Consider the following 26,397-nt stretch of genomic DNA (forward strand, 5'->3'; position numbering starts at 1 on the left):
GCCTGGGAGAAGGGGGCGTGGGGGGCAGAGCACCTCCAGGGGCAGCACATTGGCTGCCCAAGGACCTACCCGAGACTTGACCTGAATCCAGGTCAACGTGGAAAACGCCCCCTCCTAAGAGCTGTCCCGGCATCACCTGCACCCAGAAAAATACCACGCTCTGCAGCCAGGGAGGCAGGTGGGGGCCGTGGTGGGGACGCAGGGTTCTGCTGAGTGTGTGCGAGGGGCCCCCTCCCACTGTGCCTGTGTGTAGGGACCCGCGGAAGGTCCACGGCCACTGCCACCGTCATGTAATGGTTTGGGGAGGAGGCAGAGGCACGGCTGCTACTCACCGAGGCTGAAGTCGGGTGTTTACCAGCGACCTTTTACACTCCTCCCAATCATCTTTTGGGAAGATGACATTTCTGGGATAACAAAAAATGATCAGAAGCAACTAGCTCAAAAGCATGTCCCTTCTGCAGGCTAGAAGCTGTGGCTATCCATCCACGTAGTTCTGAGACGTAAATGTGCTGGGAAGGAGCTCAGTGGGGAGCTGGTGTGCAGAGAGGGCGGGGCAGAAGGAAGAGAAACCCCGCCTGTGAGCAGAGCCACCACCTCCTTGCGGCCCGTCTCCCCGCCCCTCCACCCCAATCTCCCTCAAAAACCGGGAAGTCAGAACTGGGGACAAGTAAGCACCCACCCCTCCCCCAAACCCCGCCAACTTTCCTTTCTCACCGTGCGCCCTACATCTGACTCCACACTCGGAGACTGGGGGCAGTCTCCCAATTCTGGTCGACAGAGATGGAAATTGGCTGAATTGAAATCAATCACCCAGGGTTTTGTGGCTACACCTCGGTTTTCCTTTTATTCTGTCACGTGCCTATAACCAACTGAGAACATTTAGCACAGGATACCAACGTGACTGCTCCCCTCCCATTCACAGCTGGGCGATGCTTATATTTAGGTCCATTCGTAACCCCTGTAAAGGCGCTACTGTGTAGAGGTGCTATAATTTGATGGATATTTGCGACACATTGTTAGCATGAAGTTCTTGGTTCAAACAACCTGAGGTGTATCGAGACTCATTTTAATACAGTAACTGGTTAATTCTATATTTAACCACTCACTCCAAAAATCCAAAAATAAATAAATAAAATAAATAAATAAAATAAATAAATATGTATATATATATATATATATATACACACACAGTATTGCTTTGCAACTCCATTTCTTAGGTCTTGGGTCATTTACAGTCTCAAAATGCATCTACTTCTGCAGTTTTCTAGCCACGCTACATCCACGAGGCCTTCCCTCAGGCCACTGGCCTGAAGAGCCGGCTGAGAGGAGGAAGCAGCACATGGCTGTAATCTTGGAATTTAGGGCCATTTAACCTCTTGTGCTTTAAACAAAGTTCCAAGAGTATAAAAGATAGCATGGACGAAAACTGAACACAGAACGACCTTAGTCACAGAGTAAGATACGCCCCAGAGCAATTTAAATGCCTAAAATTTAATTTTGGAGAAGGAGCTGAAAAAAAGGAGAGAGAGAGAAGATTCAAGCTGCATGGTCTCATCTGGGATTGCAGAGGTCTGTCTGCACTCGAAGCCTGGGGCGGACGACCCAGCAGTGCACGCCAAGACTCCTGGTCTGGGTGCTGCCCAGGTGGAGAGACACTGTGCTCGCTTACCTTCAAGCACAGGAAGCAGGGTGAACGGCCTTCAAGACTGGCATGTGTGTTTATGTTGTGTGTAGTATGTGAATTGGACATAAAAAAAATTCCGGTTCGGTCAAAAATAATGTAACTCCTGAAAATCATGCTTCAGTTGAAAATCAGCTACAACACTACCGTGCTAATAGTAACAGGTTCCCACAACATACAAAGAAGTGAGGGTCACGTGTGCTGGGAGCAGACTGTGTGGAAAGGCCCCCGCGTGGAGAGCCCACGGCGGTGACGGCGCTGTGGTGAACATCTGGACGACAGCAGACCTTGAGTGCCGGGCAGCGCGCCCCCTTGTCAGATTCTGCTGGAGATACTACACATACTTACCAGAGCCTGATAATAAAGAAAAGCGATTAAAGACATCAATCGGCAGAGGTGAGACATTCAGCAACAGGGCTGGTACAGCTTTTTGGAAACACTGACAGGAAGTCCCGACAGACTAAGGATGGGCACGCGGGGCTCAGGAGGTCTCCTCGACTCGGGCAAGGGCTTTGATCTCTGCAGGTGCAGCAGAAAACACGGCTAGAACTCCTAGCTCTGGACAGGCCTGAGTGCACGGCTGTCCAGAAAGACCGGGAAGGGTCCAGAGCTCCCCCCGGGTGATACATACATTTATACAACAGTGGCGGCCAGGGGGCAGCAGTCTTTTCTGGCTTTACTGCATTGTAATTGTGGTCGCTGGCCCAGGATGGCGTGCTGCTCTCACAGGTCGGCTCCTTAGCGAGGACCTCACTCCTTGGAGGGACCACCGCCACCTTCTTCGCTGTGTTCTCCTTCTTGTCTGGAGCCAGTCTCTTGTGCACAGAAGAGATTTTAATGCCTGCCTGGATAATCAGTAAAGCCCCAATCATTAACGAGGTCAGAAATTAACCTTTGCTCATTTCACTCTGCAGTGAGGGTCACAACTCAATCAGCTCCTGGGCCATCCTAAGCCCAATACCCTGCATCTGCTCAGCAGAGGGCTTGGCTCCTCCCCCACATCCAGCAGGCCCGCATCAACATCCGAGTGATGAGAAGGTCCCTGACAGAATAACCCGTCATCCTAGCATCCTGATGAGGTGCTAGGCCGCCAGGATAACCGAGGGGCCATAGAGTGAGGCAGTGAAGCAAGGCGGAGAGCACGGCGGGCCGGCGCCCTGTGTGAGAACGTGCCCAAGCAACATGGACAGGCAGGAGCTGCAGACACAACAGCACGTGGAGAAAGGACAGGCGTACACACGACATCCCTGTACCCCACCAGGCGCTCAGTGCGGCACCCCCAGAACCCACTTGCCACCCCGTTGCCTGCGCGTCAACTCCCCACACAGACTCCAACAGGGACTGCTCTCCTCCCAGCGGGGCTGGTGTGTGTGTGGAGAGCTATTCCACGCAGCAGCCGGTTCCCACGTTTCCATCAGTTAATCCCTGGGCTAGAGGCGGAGAAGGAAAACATGAGAACACCTGCCCATATTTGTAATTCTGAAGAGAACACTGGTGGGCAAGGCGGAGGGCAGTGTGAAGGTGCCTGCATCCCGTCTGGGCCTGTGTGCCCTACACTCTCCAAATCAACCCACCGAGCCTGTAACCTCCAGATGCTTTTGGTTTCAACTACACACATGGTTGGTCTCAGTCAATTTACCTGAACGCTACATTTCTGAAGAATGATTTTTTCCGGCTTTGTCTTGGGTTTCTCTTTAGGTTTTGGTTTCTGCTCTTTGCCTGCGCTCAGGAAGCGCATGGTGGCCGCGGCGTGTTTCAGGATACAGTCGCTGCTGCAGTAGACAGAGTCAGGCTGCGCCACGCTCGAGCACCCGGGGCCGATGCACCTGGCGGCACCAGGCGCCTCCACGACCTGCAGGATCAGACGCGGCTTCAGTGTGCTCACCCACTCTGGTGGGTATGGCACTTTGTAACATAACTATTCATGGTACCGAGATTACTGCTTTTAATCATGTATGAATAAAAATGTACCTTTGTTTATTCAAAACACACAAATCTACCTCCCCTGAGTAAGGCACTCAAGTTCTTAACTGCCCTTCATGCCACGCATGATGGGCAGAACTCTAAGGGGACCCCGGGGCTCACGCTGCACACTTCTGAATACAATGGGATTTCACACCACAAGTAGGTTCCCTTATCGGGCAAATGGTCAGGGATTTTACCAACGAAATTAAGATCCCAAGTGAGAGGATTCTGAGTTAGCCCAAAGGGTCAGACTTCATCAACTGAAAACCCTGAAAAGAGGAACTGAGCCTCCAGAAGAGAGAGGATTCCACTGCTGGCTCTGCTGAGAAGGCGCCCATGCCTAGGCTCAGCGGGCAAGGTTGTGAGACGACACCCAGGACACCCAATTAAACGTGGGCCTCAGAAACAACAGATAACTTTTCGGTATTACCATGCCACAAAAATTGCCCGGGACATATTTTACATGCTAAACCAAGTCAGAGCTTTTGGAAGTGGATCTTTCCCCAGCCGAACCTCTGATGAGACCTCAGCCCCCACCGACACCTGGAGGGCAGTCTTGTAAGACCCAGAGCAGAGGGGGCCCAGCTAAGCCAGGCCTGGACTTCTGAGCTAATAAACGTGTGTTGTTTAAGCTGCTACACAAGCCTGGGGTCGCCTGCCGTGCAGTAGGAACCCGGTTCACGACCAGGCCTGAACACAGCTGTCCATGATCACTCGAGCATGTTTTGATGGCCGAGACTAACAACACACATGAACATACCCCTCCAATGTACTTGAGCAAAATCTTGCATCTCAAATTATGCACTTAATTGTTTTTCCTCCACAGAATCCAAGTTTTACTCAGAGAAATACTTAAGTTTATGTGTAGTCTCAAACACATCAGCAATAACATGACGTTTCCTACTGACTTACATTTCCATTAATTCTTCTTCCTTACCAGTTATCATACTTGCACTCGGTGCCTCCTCATACCCCCACGACAGTAAAATTTAAATGGTCCAGCCCTCGAGGCTAACTCAGTGCAAGGGGCAGACGGCGGGGAGCTATGACACGGCCACCGCAAAGCTGTCTGCACGCCCAGCACCGGCTAGAGAACGGGCTGTGGGGGCAGCATGGGCCCCCAATTCAAGGAAGGCCTGGGGTGGAAACATGCTCTGAGTAGGACAATCATGAGAGCCTGAGACAGCTCTCAAGATGCACGGAAACCATGACAAAGAATCATGGCCCTTGGGCAGGAGACACGAGTGAACAGAGCTGGGAAAGGAGAAAAAAGAGCTGCACAAGCACTGGTGAGTGGGAGAACACCATCACAGAGGGCGTGCCAGCTGCAGCTGTCTTGTCACCCTGGGGAGCTGTGCGGCCACCACCGCTGGCCTTGGCATCTTGCTGCGAGGTAGGGACAAGACCACTGGTTCTCTCAAGGCTGTGACGGGTAATACAGGTGCACACGTGCCCCCGTGACTCAAAAACACTTTTGTTTGTTCATATATGTACTTCAAGCTCAGGATCCATTCATGAGAAAACTTAAGGGAAGACTTAAAAAAGTGGGTCCACTTCCAGAAAATGTTAAGTCAGTAATAACAGCATAGGAGATAGATATGATTAACAAACATAGAGAGAAAATAGATCGGCCTGCCAGCCTTGAGCAGGTGCATGGACCTGGGAGCTCGCAGACCCCAGCCCCGCGCACAATGCCACTCCTGGGAAAGGCTAACTTATCTCAGAAGACAAACCCTTCTGTCTTGATGTTTCTGCTAACGGCAGCTGAGGGCTCCACGGTCACCTCTACCACTGACCTTGGGAGACAGGTACTTACAGGCTGGAATATCTTGAGTTTTTTCTTGCCACTTGGGTTTGCAGCTTTCTCAATTCTACCCTTAATTCCTTGGTCTTCACTCGATTTCTGCTCCACGGTTCCTATACTTGTACAGTCCGTGCCGTCAGCGTCCGCAGGTCTCGACCTCGAGTCCTGCGTGCCTGTGGTCTCGGAGCTGGGCTCGTCCTGCACTTGCAGGATGGTGCAGTTTGGGCAGATGTAATCCTCCCCGTTCCTTTCCAAGAGCCTCCCTCGAGCCTCCGAAATGCCCACACAGTCGCCATGAAACCATTCTTCACATCGGTCACAGCAAATCATAAACCTGGAATGATAAAATAATGGTATTACGAATGGAAAGTGAGAGACCAACTCAATTTTAAACACAAGTCAAATTTCAACACTCTATTATGCAAAAAACAAAACTAACACAGAAAGGTGGAGAGAACAGAATAAAGAACATCCCCGTGCCCTTCTCAATTTTACTAACATTCAAGCAAACGTGCTTCACCTTCCCTTGGAGAGGAGCACCCCGCCCCTGACACCACAGTTCCTGTCCACAGAAGGGCAGCCACGCCTCTACCCCCCGCCCCCGGCCCCTCTGAGCTGCCCTGATGTCCACACCACAGCCCAGTCGCAGCCGGTCTGGAGCAGCGTCACCCAGCGAGCTCTCTGGGACAGCAGATCCCCGCTGGTCCAGGCTGCCTCGTCCGTGGCTGGTGGGACCGAGGCGGCCAATGTCCCACGCCAGCCCCCACCTCGGTGGAGGGTGTGGCTCTTGGCAGTGCCCACCCACCCCGTTTTTGGTTTTGTTTTTTGACAATGACTTGTTCGTCTTTCCCAAGAGAACAAGTCCTCATTCAGGCCATCCTGGGACTCTCTAAACTAAGATGAATGGAAAACCCTCTCTGGCACTTTCCACAGCTCGGACTCCCCCCGGAAGCCTGGGCAGCCACTCCCTCCTCCCACGACCCACCTGTTGTTGTGAGGCTGGCGGCACAGGCAGTACAGGGCATTGGGGTCGTAAACCTCACATTCGGGCTTGTGTCGGACTGCGTCTCCGGGTTCCTCTGCATTCCCCCCTGGGGCCGCCCTCCCTTCCAGCTGGCTCTCTCTGTCCATTTTCGCCGCCTGGGATGCAGCCCCCAGGTTGGCCTCCGGCTCCTGCGGGACGGGCAGCGAGCCCTCCATTGCATCGCCTGCCTCAACGTCCATGGTCTCCACTGGGTCCTCCTCCCGATGCTTCTTCCTCAGGCGGTTCTGGATGCCCTTTGGGGGCCTGTCGGTGGGCTCCTGCTCGCGCTTTCTCCGCAGGCGATTCTGGAGTTCTTTCAAAGTCAACCCGTCACTGTCGCTATCGGAGGTGTCATCCTCGTTGCCACCCCCTCTGGCCTTTGCCAAGGAGGCCGTTCGTTCCTTAGCACCCGTGGAGCCGGACCTGGGACCGCTCTTCCCGTCCGAGGTGCTCTCCACGCTCCCCTCGGAGGCGCTCTCCCCATCTGTCGCTGGACAGGACACCGGCTCCGCCGAGTCCTCCAGGGACACGGGGGTGCCCCTCCGGCCCCGGCGCCGTACCGTGGTCAGGAACTCCTCCACCCGCTCGGTCCGCTTCGGCTGCCTTCCACTGCGACGCAGCGACGGGCTCTGCTGCTGCCGGGGCGGCGGCTCCAGGGCATCCACTTCCCCATCCCCGGCGCCCTCGCGCTTGGCGATAGTGGTCCTCCGGAACCCCCACGTCTTCCTGAACTCTTTGCTGGTGGGCTTGATGGCCTTGGGTGTGTCCTCACCACTCGGGTCACCATTCTCGTCCATACCTAACAGGGAAATGCAACCAAACCACGCCAGGTGTCAGCCAGGGCTGCGGTCCAGGCCCAGGACCGGCACCCACCAGCCACGAGAGCACACGAGAAGGGGCACCACCTGCACGGAGGAAACCCAGACACGGTGAATCGCAACAATTCTCTACCTACAAAAACCGAAGGCGTTTCCTAAAGTGCGGTGAGAGGATTCAAGGGGATTCTTAAAGAAAACTGTAACAGTTACGTATCTAATGCTCAGTAGAAAAACACAACTAGCAAACCAAATCTGTGAATTTATCAACTGCTGAGGACGAGGGTTTGTACAAGAGGTAGTGGGGAAATAGGAAGCGAGCAGCAGTGCTGCCAGGACAGGACAAGGTGGCGGGTGCCTCGGGCTCTCCCGCACAGAGACGCGGGGCCCACCTGGCTCTGCCCGCAGAGCTCGGTGGACAGAGGGCCGTGCTGGCTCTGGGCCTAGCGCTTGGAAGCCCCGAGCTGCATGTGAGACGTCCAACCACGCTGCTGGAGGGATCACGTGGAGATGGGGGGTTTGGACGCTGAACACCCACCCACACCCAGCCCCCGCTGAACGCGGCCCAGATTCCCGAGCCACGACTGTGTTGACACAAGATAGGCCCACCCAGCTCTGCGCGCAGGGTCTGCAGCAGCAGACGATTGGGACGCTGAGAAAATACTGAGCCAGACAGCACCTTTGGTGTGTATTTCTTCTCTCCTCTTTCTAACAGACTGTTTAAAGGGTCATGTTCGTGAAAACTTCACTCCTGTTTAAAATGAAAAAGCCTGAAAAAGACAGTATATACCTTGAGATTTTTTTCCCAAGCAGGCTTCAATTACATTTAAATGCTAACGATGACTCAGGTTTTATGCCATGTTCCATCCCAGGGGAAGGACTGGTACAGAATGAAAACCTTCAAACAGAAAATACACAAAATTCAAAATCACACACAACTGAATTCTCTTTTTGTTTCCCATAAGTATTGTCACCTCCCATTTCCATGTGCAGGTCTGCAACTCCCCCACCCTGGGCCTAGGCCCACACTCTCCCAGGCCACTTGGAAGCTTGCAGGAGTAGCTGTGACATCAGCACCTGTGCCACCAAGGACCACGCCACTGTCCTGGTCACCCAAGGCTTTCTGCAGGAAGGACTCTCCTCTACAAAATACAGTTCTCACCAGAGAGAATATACAACATCATCGTAAATGCACTAAAAAAACCACCCATGTAAAAATAAAGTAGTGCTCTGAATCAGATTCTTAGCACACAATTAGACACTCTTCAAGAAATCTTGGGCTAAAGCTTAAACCATTTCAAACAAATACTGTTACATCAGTTTCTTTACATATAATGCCGCTTTTGAAATAGAAAACATGACATCAAACTTAAAATTGTGTTGCTGGTGTTTAACACTATTGCCATGTTACCTGTCCCACGCGGAAGCTTGGGCGCTTCTTCCGACTTCCTAAAAACAACCAAAACCTGGCTGATGCAACTGCGGGGTCCAAGGGAAGCGCCAAGCCCCGAAAACACTGCTGCTGCTGGTCACTATTCACAGATTACAACGCAGATTATCTCGAGACTCTGACCACGGAGTAAAACTCCTAAAAGAAAACAACAAAATAGTTTAAAGATTTAAAACAACTATAACTAGAATCATGTTTAAGAAAAAAAAAGGCATGAAGCTTTCCAAGCAATCTCTTATTTGAATGTACGTTACGTGACCTACAAAGACATTCGGCGAGTCAACAAACAAACAAAATACACAAAACAAAGTCCCCCGCTTCCTTAAGGGCTTTTAGAGAAGGGAAGATACTTTGACTACACTCTGAAAGCAGGGGGCTGGACAGGCCACGGCTGGCGCACTGGTGGGGAGGAAGCTGGTGGGCAGAGGCCTCAGTGGGAAGGAGGGTTTCAAAACTGGTAATTGGTACCAGCTGCTTTCCAATTACAATCCTACTTTTGAGATGGACCCAGGTCAATAAAAACCCAGAGACAGAGAGAAAGGAACAAAACATGAACAAAAAAATTATACATGAAAGTCATTATTTACAAATTCTTTTTTTTTTAATCTATTTAATTTTTGGCTGCGTTGGTCTTTGTTGCTGCGCGTGGGTTTTCTCTAGTTGCAGCGAGCGGGGGGCTACTCTTCATTGTAGTGCGTGGGTTTCTCATTTCGGTGGCTTCTCTTGTTGTGGAGCATGGGCTCTAGGTGCATGGCTTCAATAGTTGTGGCACGCGGGCTCTAGAGCGCAGGCTCAGTAGTTGTCGCACACGGGCTTAGTTGCTCCGCGGCATGTGGGATCTTAAGTTCCCTGACCAGGGCTCGAACCCGTGTCCCCTGACTTGGCAGGCGGATTCTTAACCACTGTGCCACCAGGGAAGCCCTACAAATTCTCAACACTATAGCTATGTCACCCTTTTAGTTAAAAATCTAAGAAAGATTTCAAAGGACTAACGTTATGATTATTGTACATCACCGTGGCACAGCTCATCTATGTGTATTTACATATTTAAAGAACGTTTCTCCTCCTGTGCCCTCATTCAATCACGATACCTAGTTTGCTCCACAAACGTGTCTCTGTTTCTAGGTAAGTCCTCGGTGTTAACATTTTAACACATTTCGCATTCTAGACCCAAGACTCCCTGCCCGCACCTCACCTCTTCCTCACCTCACTCCAACAGTCTCCCATGTAACTGTGGTCTCCTTGGTGACCTCAGAGCAAACATTCCGTCCCACCTCCTTTTAAAGAGACAGCGACCACCTCACTCTGGTCACCCCCGCCCCCCCATGGCCACCACATCTCTCACATGCGGTCAACCCATCTCAAAACGAGAAACTTCTCAGGAGAAACTGTTCACAACAGTGAACATTTATAAAAGCAAAGAAATTACGATATTCTCAGGAATTAAGAAGTTTTTAAAATTTATGTTAATCTGAACCCCCCCAAAAAACCCCCATGCCTCTGGATTTGAGTTCTGAATAATCAGAAAAGGAAAATCCAGTTATTTCTGTTAAGTGGAATGAAGTACTTTATTCAGAATAGATCATATCATTTTAGATAATCTGGTTCATTTTTTCGCTTTCATAATTTCTTCCCAGAAATTCTAATGTAAAATTTCAGGTCACAAAACAAAAACAAACCCCTATGATCAAGGCAAAAGTTAAAAAAAAAAATTGTGCTATGTTCCTAACACAACTTAAAATGTGGGTCCACACACAACAGCAGGTCACCAGACGGTGGTCACACCGTATTAGTAACAACTTTTCCCCAGAGGAAAAGAATGGTGGGCGGGCATCCCTGAAACTGGGAAAGAGAAAACCTGGAGGCGAACATGATGCACTGAGATAGTTTTATATCTTTACATTTCTAAGTGCAAATGTCCTCTCAGCTGAAAACGGCTCCATTTCCTAAGCAGACGTACAAATACCAACACGAAACCTTAGGTTCCCCCAGGCCACCCTAGGACAGGCAAGCAGCCCACCACCTCCCAGGCAGCTCTCCAACTTTCTGCTGTTGAGGCCCCTTTATACCCTTAAAAACTGAGGACCCCAAAGAGCGGTTGCTCGTGTGGGATGTGTGTTTCCAGGATTACACCTGAGAAGGCTTTCAGAACTGCGGATGCTCCCTGACACCACATCAAACCTCGACAGGCCGCAGTTCCGTGAAAAGCAGCTGTGACACGAACCTGCACCACACCCAGAATGCTCCACACCCTCCTGCGTCGCACGCACCCTGAGAACGCCGTGTGCCTGTGTGCAGGGCGGCCAGTCGGACACACGCAGAGTCCACGCGCTGGTGCATCTCACTAGACGACGCGACACGAGACGCATCTGTCAATGCTGGCGTCCATCTCCTGAAGTGTCTTTCGTTACTGGGAAGCCAGCAAGCTCAGGGTGGCAGATAAAAGCTTTTCAAAATGCTAATTTCCGTTTAAAGCTGGAATTTTGTCATCAGTAACAAATACTGTCAGCTGCTTTCCTCGAGTCTCACACTGTGCATCTTTGAGAAAACGCCTGCCACACACCACCTGGACAAATGCAGTCCCCCGGCGACGCTCTGCGGCCCGAGCGGGGCCCTCGGCTGCGGGCGCCTCTGGCCCCTCAGGGGCGCTACCAGGAACCTCTGTGCCAGCAGTGCAAACGCCGACCCGGCAGGGTCAGCTCACGAGGCCAACTGTGACCCTGGACAGGGCTTCTGAGCTCTTAGCCTCCAAAAGGGTTTCAAAACACACCGTTTCCGGTAGCTCAAGAACACGCTGGATACACGCCAAGCAGTCACACGTATCCGCACTTCAGTGTCAGAGGAGAGGAAACATTTGCTTCCACAAAACTGTTCTAAAACCACCATTTCATTTTCCCTTCAGACTGTCCAACGCTTGAAAAACATTAAGCTGCCAGAAGTGGTTTTCTTTAAAGCAAAACCAAAAATACGCTCCCCAAACAAACAACGTGAGTGATGCCCGACTCTACAACCACGTAAATCTGAAGGCTCCACTTCTGCAAAGCTCGCGACAGTAAGTAACCGCATCTTGCCCATTTGAAGATGTTTAGTTCTATGGACTGGAGACTAATTTCTCTGAGATACTTTAAAAGGTAATATATAACCACAATGAAGCTCCTATTTTCACAGCACAACAAACACAAGAAAACAGCTGCGGCTTCTCAAAAAGATAACACACAAGTGCACACCTGCCCTGCCCACCTAGCGGCAAAACAGGGTGGTCCTCCGAATCTCACACCCCCGAAACAATATTCAAAGGTAACAATTTTAATTTTGAAACAATTCTAACCTGCCTGTCACAAATTATATCCAATGCTACAACATAACCTTATTATTTCGGTCACAAATTATATCCAATGCTACAACGTAACCTCATTATTTCGGACTCTGCTAACTCAATTTATGGTTCTAACAGGCTGGGCCAGAGTTCACAGTTACTGATATTTCACGTTAAGAGTCTTCCGTCTCATGACAAATCCTTTGCTGGGGATGAGGAGGGATTGAGAAGATGCAGAAAGTTCTCTGAAGTACCAAAAAAAGCAAGCTTTCCCAATTAAAGCCTCTTTCACAGTTCCGTTTTTATTAATGGGACAGTCACTAACGAGGGCACGCCCGGGAATTTGAGAGGACACGCGACATCCTGCCGACCTGGCAGCGCTCCCTCTCAGTGACCCCGCGCTCGTCCCGACTCGACTGCACTAGTGGCGGTGCAGTCCTTCAGGTGGCCCATCCAAAGTCTGCTGCTTTCTGAATAACACTGTCATTATTAATATTCCACTGAAGCAAAAGGACCCACAGCACGATAAGCTCCTCAAGCAGTAACTACAGAGAGAGAAATCTAGGAACCACCTGCTGTTCAAAATTTCTTAGGCGTTTTTGCTTTACAGGTCTGTGCAGACAAAAAGTAAAACTTGTTGCTTAAAAAGCTCGCCAGGACTGGTGCCTCGGCCAAGTTCTGGTGAGGCCGGGACCCCAGCTCCCCCATTGCGGGTGGGCAGTGGGCACTCTGGTTTCTCTCCATCCACTTCCGAGTGAAAACACGGGCTCGTGACCTCGGTGGGCAGCTCTCAGGACATTTCTTGAAGAGTGTCAGGAACAACCAGCAGAGCCACCTGAATACCTCCAGGTGAAGGCGGAGGAAGAAACGAGGCTTTCCCTGTTCTCTACTGAACCGCCTGCTACCTTGGATGGACTACTCCTGCTGTGGTCTGCACGTTCGTGCCCCCGGAGCCCTCCTGAATGGGATGCCTGCCCTGGAAAAGAGGCCCCAGAGCTCACCTGGCCCTGCCACCAGGACCCCACTGCCCCGGCATCCTGACCTCGGGCCTCCCGCCTTCAGAGCTGCGAGAAATCAAGTCCACTGTGTGAAAGCCCCCAGTCTGTGGTCCTTGCCACGGCAGCCCGAGTGGACTGAGGCAGCTCCCTCTTGTCTCTCAGGGAACAAGAACACATGGCTTCAAACACTGGCAAGGGACTATCTGAATCCTACACCCTGGGGTTTGGTGCTCATAAGACAAGACCGCCGCCAGGGTCTTAGGGACCCTCTGAACTGCACAGGCTCTTGTCCTCACCTAGTCTGCAAGATGGGGCAGGTCTGGCTAAATGCCCAGGACAACACTGGGATGGGCCCCCAAATGGGAGACTCCCCTCTCCTTCCTCAACCAAGACAGAGGGTGTGACTGTGAGAGTGGGGGGCGGCAGGAGGGGCACATACGGGACCTGGGCACAGTAAGTCGCTCCCCAAAACAGTCAGCCCTGCTGGGCACCTCAGGGGCTGCTTCCTAGGGACCCTGATCCTCCAGCTCCGCCCCCCCAAACGCCCACCCTATCGCTTTCATATACGCAATGGTCTGTCTGGGCCCCAAGTGCTCCGGGGCTGGCTACTCCCTTCCAGCACCCACGGGGGCACTGCTGCCAGATCCCCGTGTCACCCATAGCACCCAGTGCAGGCCCGGCGCACCGTGTCTCGCTGCGGCAAGAGCTGCTGGTAAGGATCCAGTGAGAAGCTGTGGGTGAGGACAGCCTACGATAAAGGCAAAATGTCACCGTTCCCTCAAGCCGAAAGACCCCTGGGGCCTCCTCACCCAGAGCACACCCCGGCTGTGCTCTGGGGCTCTGGTTCCAGGCGGTCCACTTTCAGGGGGACGTGTGCTCTGAACCCTCTTCACTGGGGACCACAAACTAACCAGATATTCCACGCTTTTCCCAAAAAGCAAGGACGTGGTTGAGGGCCCCCTGCCCCAATTCAAAGGCATTGCCTATCTTCTTAAAAGTAACCCATTTCCCCAGGTGTTAAAGTTCAGAGTCAACTGTCTTTTTAAATTCCCATTTCTCAACAACAAGAGCATTTCTAACCAAGACCTAGAACAGAGATTCTCAAAGTATGGCCCTGGGGCCTTTCAGGAGGGCCCCCCCCCCAAGGTCAAACTATTTGCACAACACTAAGGGCACGGATGTGGTGGTTTCTCCGAAGCCAAACGACAGAGATAGGACGAAGGAGATAAGAGAATCCGGCTACTGTGGCTTAAGCCAGACGTTCAGGAGAGCTGCAAACCCCTAGGACAACGCTACCTTTCTCATTAAGTTGTGTTTGTTTTGCAACATAGTCCATAAAGTGTTATTTATGTTATTATTTTAAGTAAGTAAATTTAAATGTCTCATTTTTAATGCCAAACACGGGAAATATCAATAGATACAATGTAAACAAAAGCCCTTTGAAGTCCTTGTTAATTTTAGGTGCAAAGGGGGCAGTCTGAGAATGGCCAACAGCACAGACTTGACACTACTGGCAACTTCAAAGGGCTGCTCTTGATGGGCCAGTGACACTGAAGGGCCGTGACAGTGACGCTCCAGGAGGCTGCTCTCCCAGACCCTCCCCACCTCTCCTCGGATGACTGAGAAGGCACCAATTATGAAACTGCAGCATTCAGAAGGACTGCCACCTAAGTCCAAAGAGAAAATGGTTGGAGAAAAAAACCAAAGGCCTGCTGCTGTCTCACAAGCATCTGCTTCATGAGTGGAGCTGCATCTCATGCCACAGGCCAAGGGGCAAAAATAATGCTTGGAGACCTTGGAAATGCAAGAGTCAAGAATTAAACTGTATACTTGAGCTGGAATCTTCCTTTCTTTCTCTGAGATTAGAAGAGGCCAATGTCTAGCTTTGGGGGGCAGTGGGGAAGGTCCAAGCTTAAATAAAGCAGTTATTAAATAAAAACAGGATTTTCTGTACTGATTTTTACAAATCCATGCAGAGCTCAACTTGAGGCAACTTCCCCGACTCCTGCCACTGCTGCCTGGGTGGGGGAAGTGCAGAAGAAAGCCACCTTACTACTGAAAACACATACTGTTTAAATTACAATCTAACAAACCTAAAGAGTCAATGGCTAGCACTGACCTAGCCCTGTCTCCATGGGGCACTGGGGGCATCTCAGGGGGACCACTCCTTGTGCCGGCTCAGCATCCCCAGTCCTGACCAAGGCAGCCACCAGTGTCCTCCTCCGCTGACCACAGCATGACCACACCCGCACACTAACAAGTAGGGTAAGTCCTCTGATAAGCAGACAGGGGGCTGGGAGGCTCAAGGGGCAGCACCATGGAAGAAGGCAGGCTTCACACCAGAGTGTCCCTGCCTTCAACCCCAACTGCAAACCTAACAGCTAGGTGTGCTGCCCTGGGAAATGGGGACAACTGTGAAACTCCATCGTGTCAAGTGCCAGAGTATAATATATAGCCTGTGTCATTTATTAAAATGACAATGTCTGCTGGTGAGCAGTCGGGAAAACAGGCCCTCACAGGGGAATCTGCAAATATTTACCAGGAGCCCCTTCTGTGCTCGGCAAAGAGCAGGCAGCATCTCTGTCCCACCCGGCCAGGCGGGACTGCTTCACTGTGACCTGCCAGGGATAACTAGGGAAATGAAGGTGCGTTTAAAAGGGTGCTCCCAGCATGCCTTTTTTTTTTAAACTAAGGGACACAAACCAATGTCCATCACCCGGAGACCAGTTTGAAAAAAATCCAGAAACAGCCATATGATGGCATTCCTTAAGACTGTAATTAAAGGATGATGAACTCTACAGCCCCTGCCATGGAAAGAGCCCCACACCCTAGAGCGAAGCCAGCAGGTAACAGTTCCCAGCACATCTTGCCCACCCCACCCCCGCCCCGCCCCGCCCCAACCAAGTTCACGAACACATCCACAGCTGTAAGTGGGCTTCCAAATGGTGCCATTTCTGGGGTTTCTGCTTTCTTTACATCCTTCCATATTTCTTTACATCCTTCCATATTTCTTTACATCCTCATTTTCTCTCTCTATAAACTCATCTTTGCAACCCAAACACAGTACAGCTATCTTTACAGTGGGGGGGAAACCTCATTTACCCTCCTGCTGTAAAGGTGTATTAAATACCTCTTGAGTGTCTCTATCAGCATATGAAAAACAAAACCAAAGCACCTAAGTTTTGACACTCAAGAGAGAAACATCTGCTTTACAAATTACAAACAAGATAATCACACTTACTAAGTAGGTTTTACAGTCATGGCTACAACAATTCTTATTAAAATGCGTACAATTACCTATTCAACTTCACAAAACAACTTACCCTCAAAATTAGAGGTGACCTTTGGACTCCCATCCAATTCCTGTGTATAACTTATACTTGGCCTCCGTATACCGCAGATTGTGTAGTCCCGTAGTATTTACTACTGGAAAAAGTCCCTGTGTAAGTGTACCTGGACAGTTCAAACCCATGTTGTTCAAGGGTCAACTATACCACTCAAAAAATAAAATGAAGAGAACAGTATGGAGGTTCCTTAAAAAACTAGAGTTGCCATATGATCCAGCAATCCCACTCCTAGGCATGTATCTGGAGAAAACTCTAATTTGAAAAGATACATGCACCCCAATGTTCACTGCAGCACTATTCACAATAGCCAAGACATGGAAGCAATCTAAATGTCCACTGACAGATGAAATGGATAAAGAAAATGTGGTTAATGTATACATCAAAATATTACTCAGCTATAAAAAAGAATGAAACGCCATTTGCAGCAACATGGATGGACCTGGAGACGATCATACTAAACGAAGTCAGAGAAAGACAAATATATATCACTTATATGTGGAATCTAAAAAAATTGACATAAATGAACTTACTTACAAAACAGAAATAGACTCAGGCATAGAAAACAAAGTTTATCCCACTGCCCGCGAGCTCGGGCAGGGGGATAAATTAGAGTTTGGAATTTAAAAAAAAAAAAAAGGCCTAAGCGAGAGACTCCAGGAAGTGTGGGCACTTAAGATCAAGGGAGCTCAATGTAGGCCGTTAGGCCTCCTCCTTCCCAAATAGTACGTGTCCATTAACTGTTAATCACAGAGCCTTTGCAATGGAATTAACACACATCATTTGATGCTGGCCTTAAAAATGTAACATTAGGTTTCCACTGTACCTGACGCCATCACTTAAGTAAGAAGAAATGCAAAAAGGACTGTTTAAGGAACGTTTTTCTTAAAGGACTTCCCGAAGCCACCAGGTGTATGGGAAATCAGGCCTCTACTGGACACAGTGCCAACTGCAGGGACCCAAGGACAACAGTGAGCTGACCTGTAAACATTCAACCTTGGCTCCGTAAGAGCCAAACGGAAGTCACTTGGTAGCTTGCAACGTGTGTATAAAAAATGTAAAACACATCATGTTAACAGAAATAAAAAACAATCAGGACCTGGAACATCTGGAAAACTCACATTAAAAAGACCCAGTCCGCGGGCTGCCAGGGAAGGGGCTTCGAACCAATAAGGCACCCTGTGGTCAGTCCCAGAGAGACTTCCAGTGTCAACAGCAGGACCCACAACTCCACCTCCAAAAAGAAAACGGGAGCCAAGTCCCCACTCCAATCCCTCCCCTCCTCAGCAAGAAGACAAACCCCACTCACACGAAGGCCCACCTGAAGCACTGGGCGCCCCGTGTCCAAGCCCCACTGACACATTTCCTCAACAAGCCATTGTGACACGCGTACATGCTGGGAGGGGCACTGTTCGCCAGTAAGAAATGGTGACCGCGGTAACAGCAGACAATCAGGGGAGTGGCCAACTGCCCAACTTTTAATTCTGCCCTTTCTTATCAGAGCATAACTCGCTTCGCCTGAAACAGCCTGAATTTAATCGAATACTAATAGAAGACAGTTCTCGGTGGAAAGTCAGAAGTAAATTAAAGATATACCTTATTCCTAAACTGTTAACGTATGTCTGCAAGAACACAGGCAGCTAGGAAACAGAAGGCGCTCAGGAAATGCATTAGGCAGACGGCTTCACAACAGGGTTGGGGCTGGGCCTCCCCAGGCGACACCTGAGACGTCTCTGCCATGTTAAGATGGGAAAGCAGAGGACTAGACGTGGAGACGTATATGTTCAATACACGCCACCCTCAAGTGCCAAAAAGGGGCCCCAGGCTCCAGGGACGTGGCTGCCGACCCTCACAGGTCCCCATTACACACGTCTCCAGGCCTGAGAAGGCCACCTTTCTGGTCCCTGCTACAACCAGGGTGCTTGGCACACAGGATGCAATAAATATTTGTTGAATACAACGAGGAATCGTTCTAAAGGTCACAGATCTTATTTCCTTAAAATCCATGGCTAAGATATGGGGATGTGTGCATATGTATAGCTGATTCACTTTGTTATAAAGCAGAAACTAACAAACCATTGTAAAGCAACTATACTCCAATAAAGATGTTGAAATAAAAAAATCCACAGCTAAAGCACCTTTCTTGGAAACATGAAGCCAGGGACTACGTAGCTCTGGGGAAATCATGGAACATTTGTCTGGGGTTGGCCCAACAGCCCGGTTAGAACCCAGCTCTGCGATCTTGGGCAAGCTCCTTACAGGTGCTTTGGCTTCTTGGAGGTTAGAACAGGTACAGAAGCATCCTACTCGCTGAGACGAATTAGCACACATCAACTGCCCAGAACAGGGTCAACCTTGGTGGAATGCCCACTGTGACCTGTTGTTGGTGCCAAGTAGAGGCTCAGCTTCCCGCTTACCAAGCTATGGGTAATGAGGTTATGTGAGCACACTGAAAAGATCTTAATATCCGCCCTTCCCTCCTGCAAAATACCCAAGTACATGAGGTTCAAATCTCATTCCACCAATGTGCAAATTATATGGATATTATCTAAGGCCAAAACACGAATTAAAGAGTGTCTTCCACTTAGGACCTTAGAACAACAGCACCTGAGCTAACTCTAAGCTCACTGACTGAAGTGCTGGATTCAGAGCAGAAAACCTGCCCTGACCTCCAGGGTTTCCCAACCTGGTGGGGGAGCAACTGAGGGGGAAAGAAGAGAGAGCAAATGAGGGCGTGGGATCTGAGCCCCAAAGACGTGAGCCAGAAAGGGCACGGCCGGGCACACCTCCGGTGGAAGGTGAACGCAGCCCCTTTCTACTCTGAGGTTGACCAGAGAATAAGACGTAACACAAATTTGTGTCCTACATCAAATCGACAAGTCACGCAATAAAAGCTAAAAATCCGTATTTTACGGCTAGGCACATACTCTTTAAAAGAGCGAAACCGATTTTCTGGAGACCTTTTTTGCTTCCTATAGCATCAAATATCACACAACTATCGTAATGTTATTCTTTACAAGAATAATCGACTAGAAACCAAAACCATCAAGCGAAATAAAAGCGAAAAGAACCACACTTTAAAAAAAAACCCCAAAATGAAACTTCATCTCCTTTAAGGTGTCCAGAGCAACTAGACACTTGTTAAAAAACAAAAAAACAAAAACCGGAGAGGGGGGATTCAATCCTACATTACACAGTTACTTGAAACAGAATCACTTCCTCCACGCACCAGCAGCGAGACCGGGAACTTCTAGGAAAAAGCATCGCCCTCCTTCTGCGCTGCCGCTGGGGGGGGTCACCGGGCGGCGTCCTGCTCGCGCACCTCTCAGGCCGTCCACACCGTAACCCAGACCCGAGGACACGCCCGCGGCGGGCGGACCGGCCCCGCGGAGTGGGCCCTGCCCGGCAGCCCCGGCGCCCCCTGACCCTGCCCACGGCCCTCGCAGTCCTCCCCCCTCCCCCTCCCCGCGGCCGCCGCCATCTTCTCAGCTCAACAGAGCGCGGCTGGGCGCGAGCCCTGCGGCGCCGGGCAGGCCGGGCTCGGGCGCCGCCACCCCCACCCGTCCCTATGCGGCTTCGCAGCGGCCGACCCTCCGCCCGGCGTCCCGGCCGCCACTCACTGCGCGGGCCGTAGGCCTCCAGGATTTCGCAGCCATTTCCTCCGAACGCCTAAGAGTGGGCGGGCGGGGTCGACGCCGCCACCGAGATGCGGGGGGTAGAAGGGCCGCCCGCGCGCTGAGCGGAGGGAAGACGCCGGCCACCGAGACGCGGCGGGTAGAGGAGCCGGCTGTGCCCCGAGCAGCGCCCCCGCGCGGCTGGCGGAGGAAGGAGCCCGACCCAGGCCCCGCCCCTGCCCTGCGCTGCGCCGCGCGGTTCCCAAGCCAGAGGGCCAAAGCTGGGAGCAGAGGCGGCGCGGCTCCAGTCGGCTGGCCACCCCGGGCCCACTTTGGGGCAGAAGGGGCCGGGAAGAGGATGGAGGAGCAAGGCGCATCGCTCCTTTCCCACCAGACTACGTTCCCAGCTTCTCTGGGACTCGAGCCCGCTCCCCACGGGGCCAAAGAGCTCAGTGCCCGGGCCGCCCCCGCCTACTCAACCGGGCACACCTGCCCACGAGGGCTGCAGGGCACTTGCCCATCTCCAAATACTCAACAAACGGACTTCAGAGGGGAAACACCTGCTACCTTGGGACACTGGACAATGGCCCCCGAGGACAGTAACTCCCCGGCCGAGGGCCTTTGTCCCCATCGCTGCCGCTACAGCTCCCTTCCACATTCCTTAGTAGCAGGAACCGCTGGGCAAAAAGCAGAAAAGTGCCCTGTGTGCAGTAAAGCTCCACCCGTGACTCTACAAAGGACTGCCAGGTGCTTCCGTGGGGGAGAACCAGGGGCCTGGGAGCAGGTGTGCTTCTAAATAAACATCTCTGAAGATCACACGGCCTGCCAGGTTCTCAGACTGTCCGTTTTCTTCAAAGGAATCCAACACAGCTTGTTTCTGTTGATGTGATTCCATTAGGGCTGCTTCCATGGACTCTTGCAAGGATGAAGTCTGCACTCTTAACATCTTGATTGTCTTTAGGTTTGCTCCAGATGGGTGTATGAGAAGTTCATAAACCAGACAGAGTTGAAACTGGCTTGAACCAGCAGTGTGATCTTGGGTAAGCTGTGTGTAAAATGGGACTCATGCTGGGGTGCAGGGGAAGCTCACAGGAGGCCTCCCTGCAAAGGGCTCCCTAAATGGGAGTCGGAATGGGGAAACCCCACCCAGCCTCTTTAGCTGAAAATCTTTACATGAAGCAAACCCAGCAGCAATGTCTTTCTACAAGGTGAGATTTTAACTGGCTTGCAGTTTCGGGCGGGCGCTGGGACGCACGGAAGACACTGAGGACCGGGCTGCCAGTGGAACAGGAGGAAGCTCCGGGTGGAAAGCCCGGTGGACAGAAGGGAGGCCCAGAGGGGAAGTCCCGCCTGTATCACTGCAGTACTGGGGGGCTCAGGAGGGCTCTCGGGCAGCAAAGGAAAGGAAACCGCGCCCCCACCAGCCCTGCAACTGCGCCTCCCTTTCTGATCTCCCAGCAGGAGCTGGCCCTGACCACGAGCCTCCAGGCTCAGGCGCACCTGCCACCTGTGGGAGGAGTCAGGCCCTCGCCCTTCTCCCACCTCTTCAGGTAACTCCAGTTCACCCGCTGTCACTCCTCACGGGAGCTGCTCTTCCCTGGTGAAAAAGGCATTTCTGGAACTGCAGTTTGGATACTTTCGAGTTGAAGTCTACTAGCTAAGGAATACCTTCTCCTAACAAACTTATACCCAGAGGAACAAACAGATTAAAAAGGAGTCTCCAGTTGTCTCAGATTCTTTCCTAAATACCCCAAATACACAAAGAAAAATCCCAAAGTTAGGGGGACTGACAACACGAGTAGCTCAGAGGGCAGGAGGGAGCAGGAAGCTAAATAGGCTTCCAGGCCTCAAGGGGGTTTCAGTCTTTGAGAAAAAGTATGATTGGTGCATCCCCAACGTGTGGGGACACCAGGTCCTGCCACCAATACCCATGGACAATTCGGAGGAAATTTATAAAAGCAGAAAAGCACATCCGGAAAAGTCAGCAATCCTTTTAAAAGACTGCTTCCTGGCGTTCAGCCTCTTCTCACCCCTGAGTTAAAGCCCACTGGCAAGCAGGGTCCTGAGCAGAGCAGCCCTCGCCTTGCAGTCAAGTGCAACCCTGAGAGACAAGGCAAGGTGCATCTAGGCCCTTTCCAAGAACAATCTAAAACCAGGCGAGGTGACAGCCAAGCAGCTTTATTGCTACTCTCATTTGGAATTCAAAGGCGAGCAAGCCAGCGCCCTCCCAGCAGGCAGGCAGAGAAGGAGCTGAGTAGTCAAGGTCTAGGGTGGGGCCGCTGCCTGGCCCTGGGCAAGGTCCCCAGTGAACCTGGACCCAAACTCAGACCCAGGCCTGGGGCAGAGGAGAGATGCCAGGGAGGAGAGAAGCAGCCAGGGGGCAAAGTCAAGGTGGGGCCCCCCCCCTTAGCTCTCCTCCCTAGCCTCGGCCAGCTGTTTGGAGGAAAACCCTCAGGGTTTCTTCAGAATAGCTACCGCAGGTGCCCCCTGACCCAGGGGTCATGGGCTGCAGGGCTCAGACGTCAGAACAACGCTTGTTACTCCTGCCTTTCAGGGTGGTTCCTGTAACTCTGAGACATCTACTTTTCCCCGCGAGTTTAGTAAAAAGTAAATAAAGTTAACTTCAGAAGAAATATTTAAAAAAGTATAAGGCATAAAAAGTGTATTTCCTTTCTGGTTGGTTTCATCTCTTAGCAGTCTCTAAAGGAACACACCAAATGAAAAAGCCAGAAAAATCAACGCCTTTCACAGATTTTGACAGAAAAGCAGTTGAAGAGTAAAGCAGAAACGCCATTGGGTGTACTGCACCCACCACTGCACTGTGCCCAGATACACCACGTACCCTCACAGCTCGCCGTACCACAACGTACGTAACAGGAAAAGGGAGAAACAAGCCCACAGATCTGAAGCGAATTCCTGGGGCAGCTGGTGAGCGGGCACCTCCCCAGGCTGGGAGCGAACAGTCCGCTGAGACAAGGAGGGCCCAGGGCAGGGCTGCTGCCACCAGTGCTCGGCCAGCACCTGGCCTGGGGGGCCCCAGGGGCAGGCACACAGCGACAACTAGCTGTACCGCCTACAATTTAAGAGATTCGTTTTTCTGAAAGAAAATACTTGAAAAGTGAAAGATTGTTGGAAGTCAAGTCTAACAGTGGCTTTCTGGATTTGTCTAAAAGAGAAAAAAATGTATAAATTCCTGCTCTTGCCTGGGTCATAAAAACAAAATGGTGAAAGTGAGAAAAGAGTATTTGAAGGAAATACCAACAAGAGTAACACAGTTTGAGCTATTAGGAATTTCAAAAGGATACCCAAAAGGTTTTATTCTGGGGTATCCCTGATTTCAATGAAATCAATACCCATAAATTACCCTTTCAATGCCAAAATAGTTTTGAGTTCCAAATTGAACCAACTGCTTCTGAAATTTAGAAATCCAAGGAGAAACAGGATCTCCCAAATCTGTCTACAGAAGGTAGGAGGACAAGAATGCTGCCTTTTACAACTACACAGAAAAATGACAAATCTTGGGAGTCTGTCAGACATACAAAGTTCCTCTCGTTCAATGGAAAGTAAAAACATTTAAAAGAGTAAATATAAGAGGATTTTAAAGTCAAAAAAGAAAAAACAAAATTTGGCGAGTGTTTTTTAAAAGGAACGCGTGGATATCGATTGAAAAAATGCCTCATCTTCATTCAGTGCTTCTATCTCCCAAGTCAGACATCTGATCAGAACTGGGCTCATGCAAAAACAAAACCACCAAAACCAAACAAAAACAAGAAACCCCTCAAAGCATACACAGATACACAGCGACGCACGTATACGTTATAGGTGTTTATATGTACACGTGCGTGTGTCTGTATGGATCTCCGATGTGTGCGTCAAAGCCCTAACCAGCCAGGTGTGAAGGGAAGGGTCCAATCCAGCAGAGACGGTCTGCGAGCGGCCTTGAGAGCGCGCTGCCTGCGCCCCTCCGTCCGGCCCCCACCCCACCCCACCCCAAGCGTTGCAGGTGGCACTGTGCTGGACACAGTTTACGTTACAACCTCTGCAGGAGTTACAAGGTCAAGAAAACTATTACTCTAAAATATTACTTTACCCATCCAAAGAAACTTATGACGAAACCAGTGCTTTCTGATTTAGTGATATAATCGAGAAAGGAAAATACAATCCCGCAAGGAGGGGAAAGGCGACCATCTCAGACCCCATTACACGTGATTCACAGGGTCTTGAATACATGCAGCAGAACTAAACAGTAACAACAGTCTTCCTTAGTCCTTCCAACAGCTTCACGGAGAAGCTGAAGACAGGATACTGTGTGAAGCTAAGGCTACGGGAACTGACTTTCTGGAGTTTACTGCCCACTTGTGGTAACGATTCCGAGCAGCAACAACCAATCAGCTTATCCCTCATCCTGAACAATCAGGGTTGACTCGCCACATCCTCTGGAAAGCAGGGCTCCAGCATGTAGGGGTTTGATTTTACGCTTTGAGGCTATGAGAATAAGATAGAAACACCCTCCAAAATACTGCAATTCTGTAAAACATGGCTGATACCCAGGTTGTTGAACAGTCCAGGATTTGATTAAAGGAGCACTGTGTATTTTATTCTCAAAACGCATTTCCTTTTTTAAAAACTCTTGCCTGCTCTTTTAAAACTAATAAACCTAAACATCTCTCTTTAAAGAACTGCTGATCTGTGAATCACTACGTTGTACATCTGGAACATATAATATTGTACATCAACTATACCTCAATTAAAAAAAAGAAAAAAAAACCAATTACAAAGAGAGCAAAAGAGAACTGTTAATCTGTCAGAATGAAACTCTCCACCAGGGCTTGGAGAAGAGCAGAAGCTCTGGGCTCCTGCTTTCCTATCGCGAAGCCAGTCAACCACCCCACGGGGCTGAAATCTTGGTCAACATGCTCGCTGCCCCAGATGATGACCAACGTGGCCCTGCACCCCCAGCTGCTTCCTGCTCCCCGCTCCCTTGCTGCATGCGGGGGTCTTCAGGGCTCGGCCCAGGCCGCCTCTCTCTTCACTGCGTACTCTCCATCCGGGGCCTCACGCCCTCCTGGCCGAGCTGCTGTCCTTTACCACCCACTCGTCTGTTCCCCTAACCTCTCCACTAGATGCCTCGAACGCACCGCCAAGCCTAACGCATGCGAAACGAGCTCCTGACTTCTGAGCTTCCCGCTGATCCCGGCCCTCCTCTGGTGTCCCCATTCAGTGGCGGCCCGGCCCTGTGAACCCAAAGGCACAAGCCCGAAGCCCAGGATTCTCTCCGACACACCTGCCTCCCCCTCAGCCATCGAACCCCGTGGCTTTAGCGTTTCCCGTGACCAAGTCCACCTGCGAGCTCCTCTGCACACGTGCTGCAGGGCCCCAGGCGCCTCTCAGTGTTAGACACCTCACCCCCTCTCAGCTCACCGCGATCGGACATTTTCCGCGTTCACCGGCTCACCGAACTTCTTGCCCTGTCACAAGGGCAGCTTTTGGGGAATGTCAAGTGGCCCGCCCCGCCCCGCCAGTCGCTCTGCTGGAAGCCGCGCCCCGAGGCTCCCGGAGAGCCCGGCAGCAGCGCTCTGGCCCCTCCCCGCTGCTCCTCCGCGGGTCTGGACTCCAGCCGCTGCTCCTCTCCACGGACTTCCTCCGAGTGATACGTTTACGGACTCTCACGAGGTGTCACCAAGAAAGCTGCACTTCCAGCCTCATCGCTCCCTCCAGCGTTCCATGGGCCACCCTGGGCCCCTAACCACCCCTTCCCTCCTCCCATCTCACTCCTCACCCTGCCGGCTCTTCCTCAGCTGGCGCCACCATCGACCCCACCAACCAGGCTACACATCCGAGCGCCATTCTCGACTTCTTCCTCTGCTCTCACTCCACTGGGACTGCTGACTTCCCGACCTTTGTCCTTTTCTGCTGAGACTGCTTCTAGCGAAGGTCCTCACCCTCACTCATCTATTCCTCCACATTCTCAACAAGTATCTACAGAACTCCTGCCACATACTAGACGCTTCAGCTCTTATGAAGGTCATGTGTTGGTGGCGGTGAACTGTGACACACTAACAGGCATCAGTGACATAGAACGGTGTGCTGAAGGCAACGAAGGAATCGTTTAGGGACCACGTGAACACGAAGGGGTGGCACGATATCCTGCTTGTCGGGATGGTGTCCCCACTCCCAGGAGTTGGCCTCAGGAGTGTTGCACGCAGACCCAGCTCCTGAGAGCCCAGAGGTGAGAGACCCTGGTGAGTCCAGAGTCAGGGTAGGAGTGGTGAGGCTTTCAGCTGTGCTCACTCTACACAGGCAACTGGGGAGTTGCCGATGGGTGTGAAGAGGGGGCCAGGGACAAAGAGAGATGATCCTGCCTGAAGTGTGGGTTTCAAAAAGCA

The 26,397-nt window shown here is 51.2% G+C and overlaps 1 protein-coding gene across 2 annotated transcripts in view; it reads right to left on the minus strand.

Annotated features, from left to right (window-relative positions):
• DIDO1 (death inducer-obliterator 1) overlaps window positions 1–26,397 on the minus strand; it is a 54,088-nt gene that overhangs the window by 26,296 nt on the left and 1,395 nt on the right. The window contains exons 1-7 of one of the 2 annotated variants that reach the window (XM_057530273.1): window positions 20,018–20,154; window positions 8,701–8,877; window positions 8,080–8,187; window positions 6,436–7,273; window positions 5,463–5,784; window positions 3,321–3,533; window positions 2,313–2,526 (exon numbers count right to left, since the gene is read on the minus strand). In XM_057530273.1, the coding sequence (XP_057386256.1) occupies window positions 2,313–2,526; window positions 3,321–3,533; window positions 5,463–5,784; window positions 6,436–7,271 (1,585 nt within the window). In that variant the 5' untranslated portion in view covers window positions 7,272–7,273; window positions 8,080–8,187; window positions 8,701–8,877; window positions 20,018–20,154. Of the gene's footprint in view, window positions 1–2,312; window positions 2,527–3,320; window positions 3,534–5,462; window positions 5,785–6,435; window positions 7,274–8,079; window positions 8,188–8,700; window positions 8,878–20,017; window positions 20,155–26,397 lie in introns of those variants that run through there. The other variant, XM_057530272.1, reaches the window with a different exon arrangement.

This window comes from Balaenoptera acutorostrata, chromosome 15, assembly GCF_949987535.1.
Source record: "Balaenoptera acutorostrata chromosome 15, mBalAcu1.1, whole genome shotgun sequence".
Classification (NCBI taxonomy): Eukaryota; Metazoa; Chordata; class Mammalia; order Artiodactyla; family Balaenopteridae; genus Balaenoptera; species Balaenoptera acutorostrata.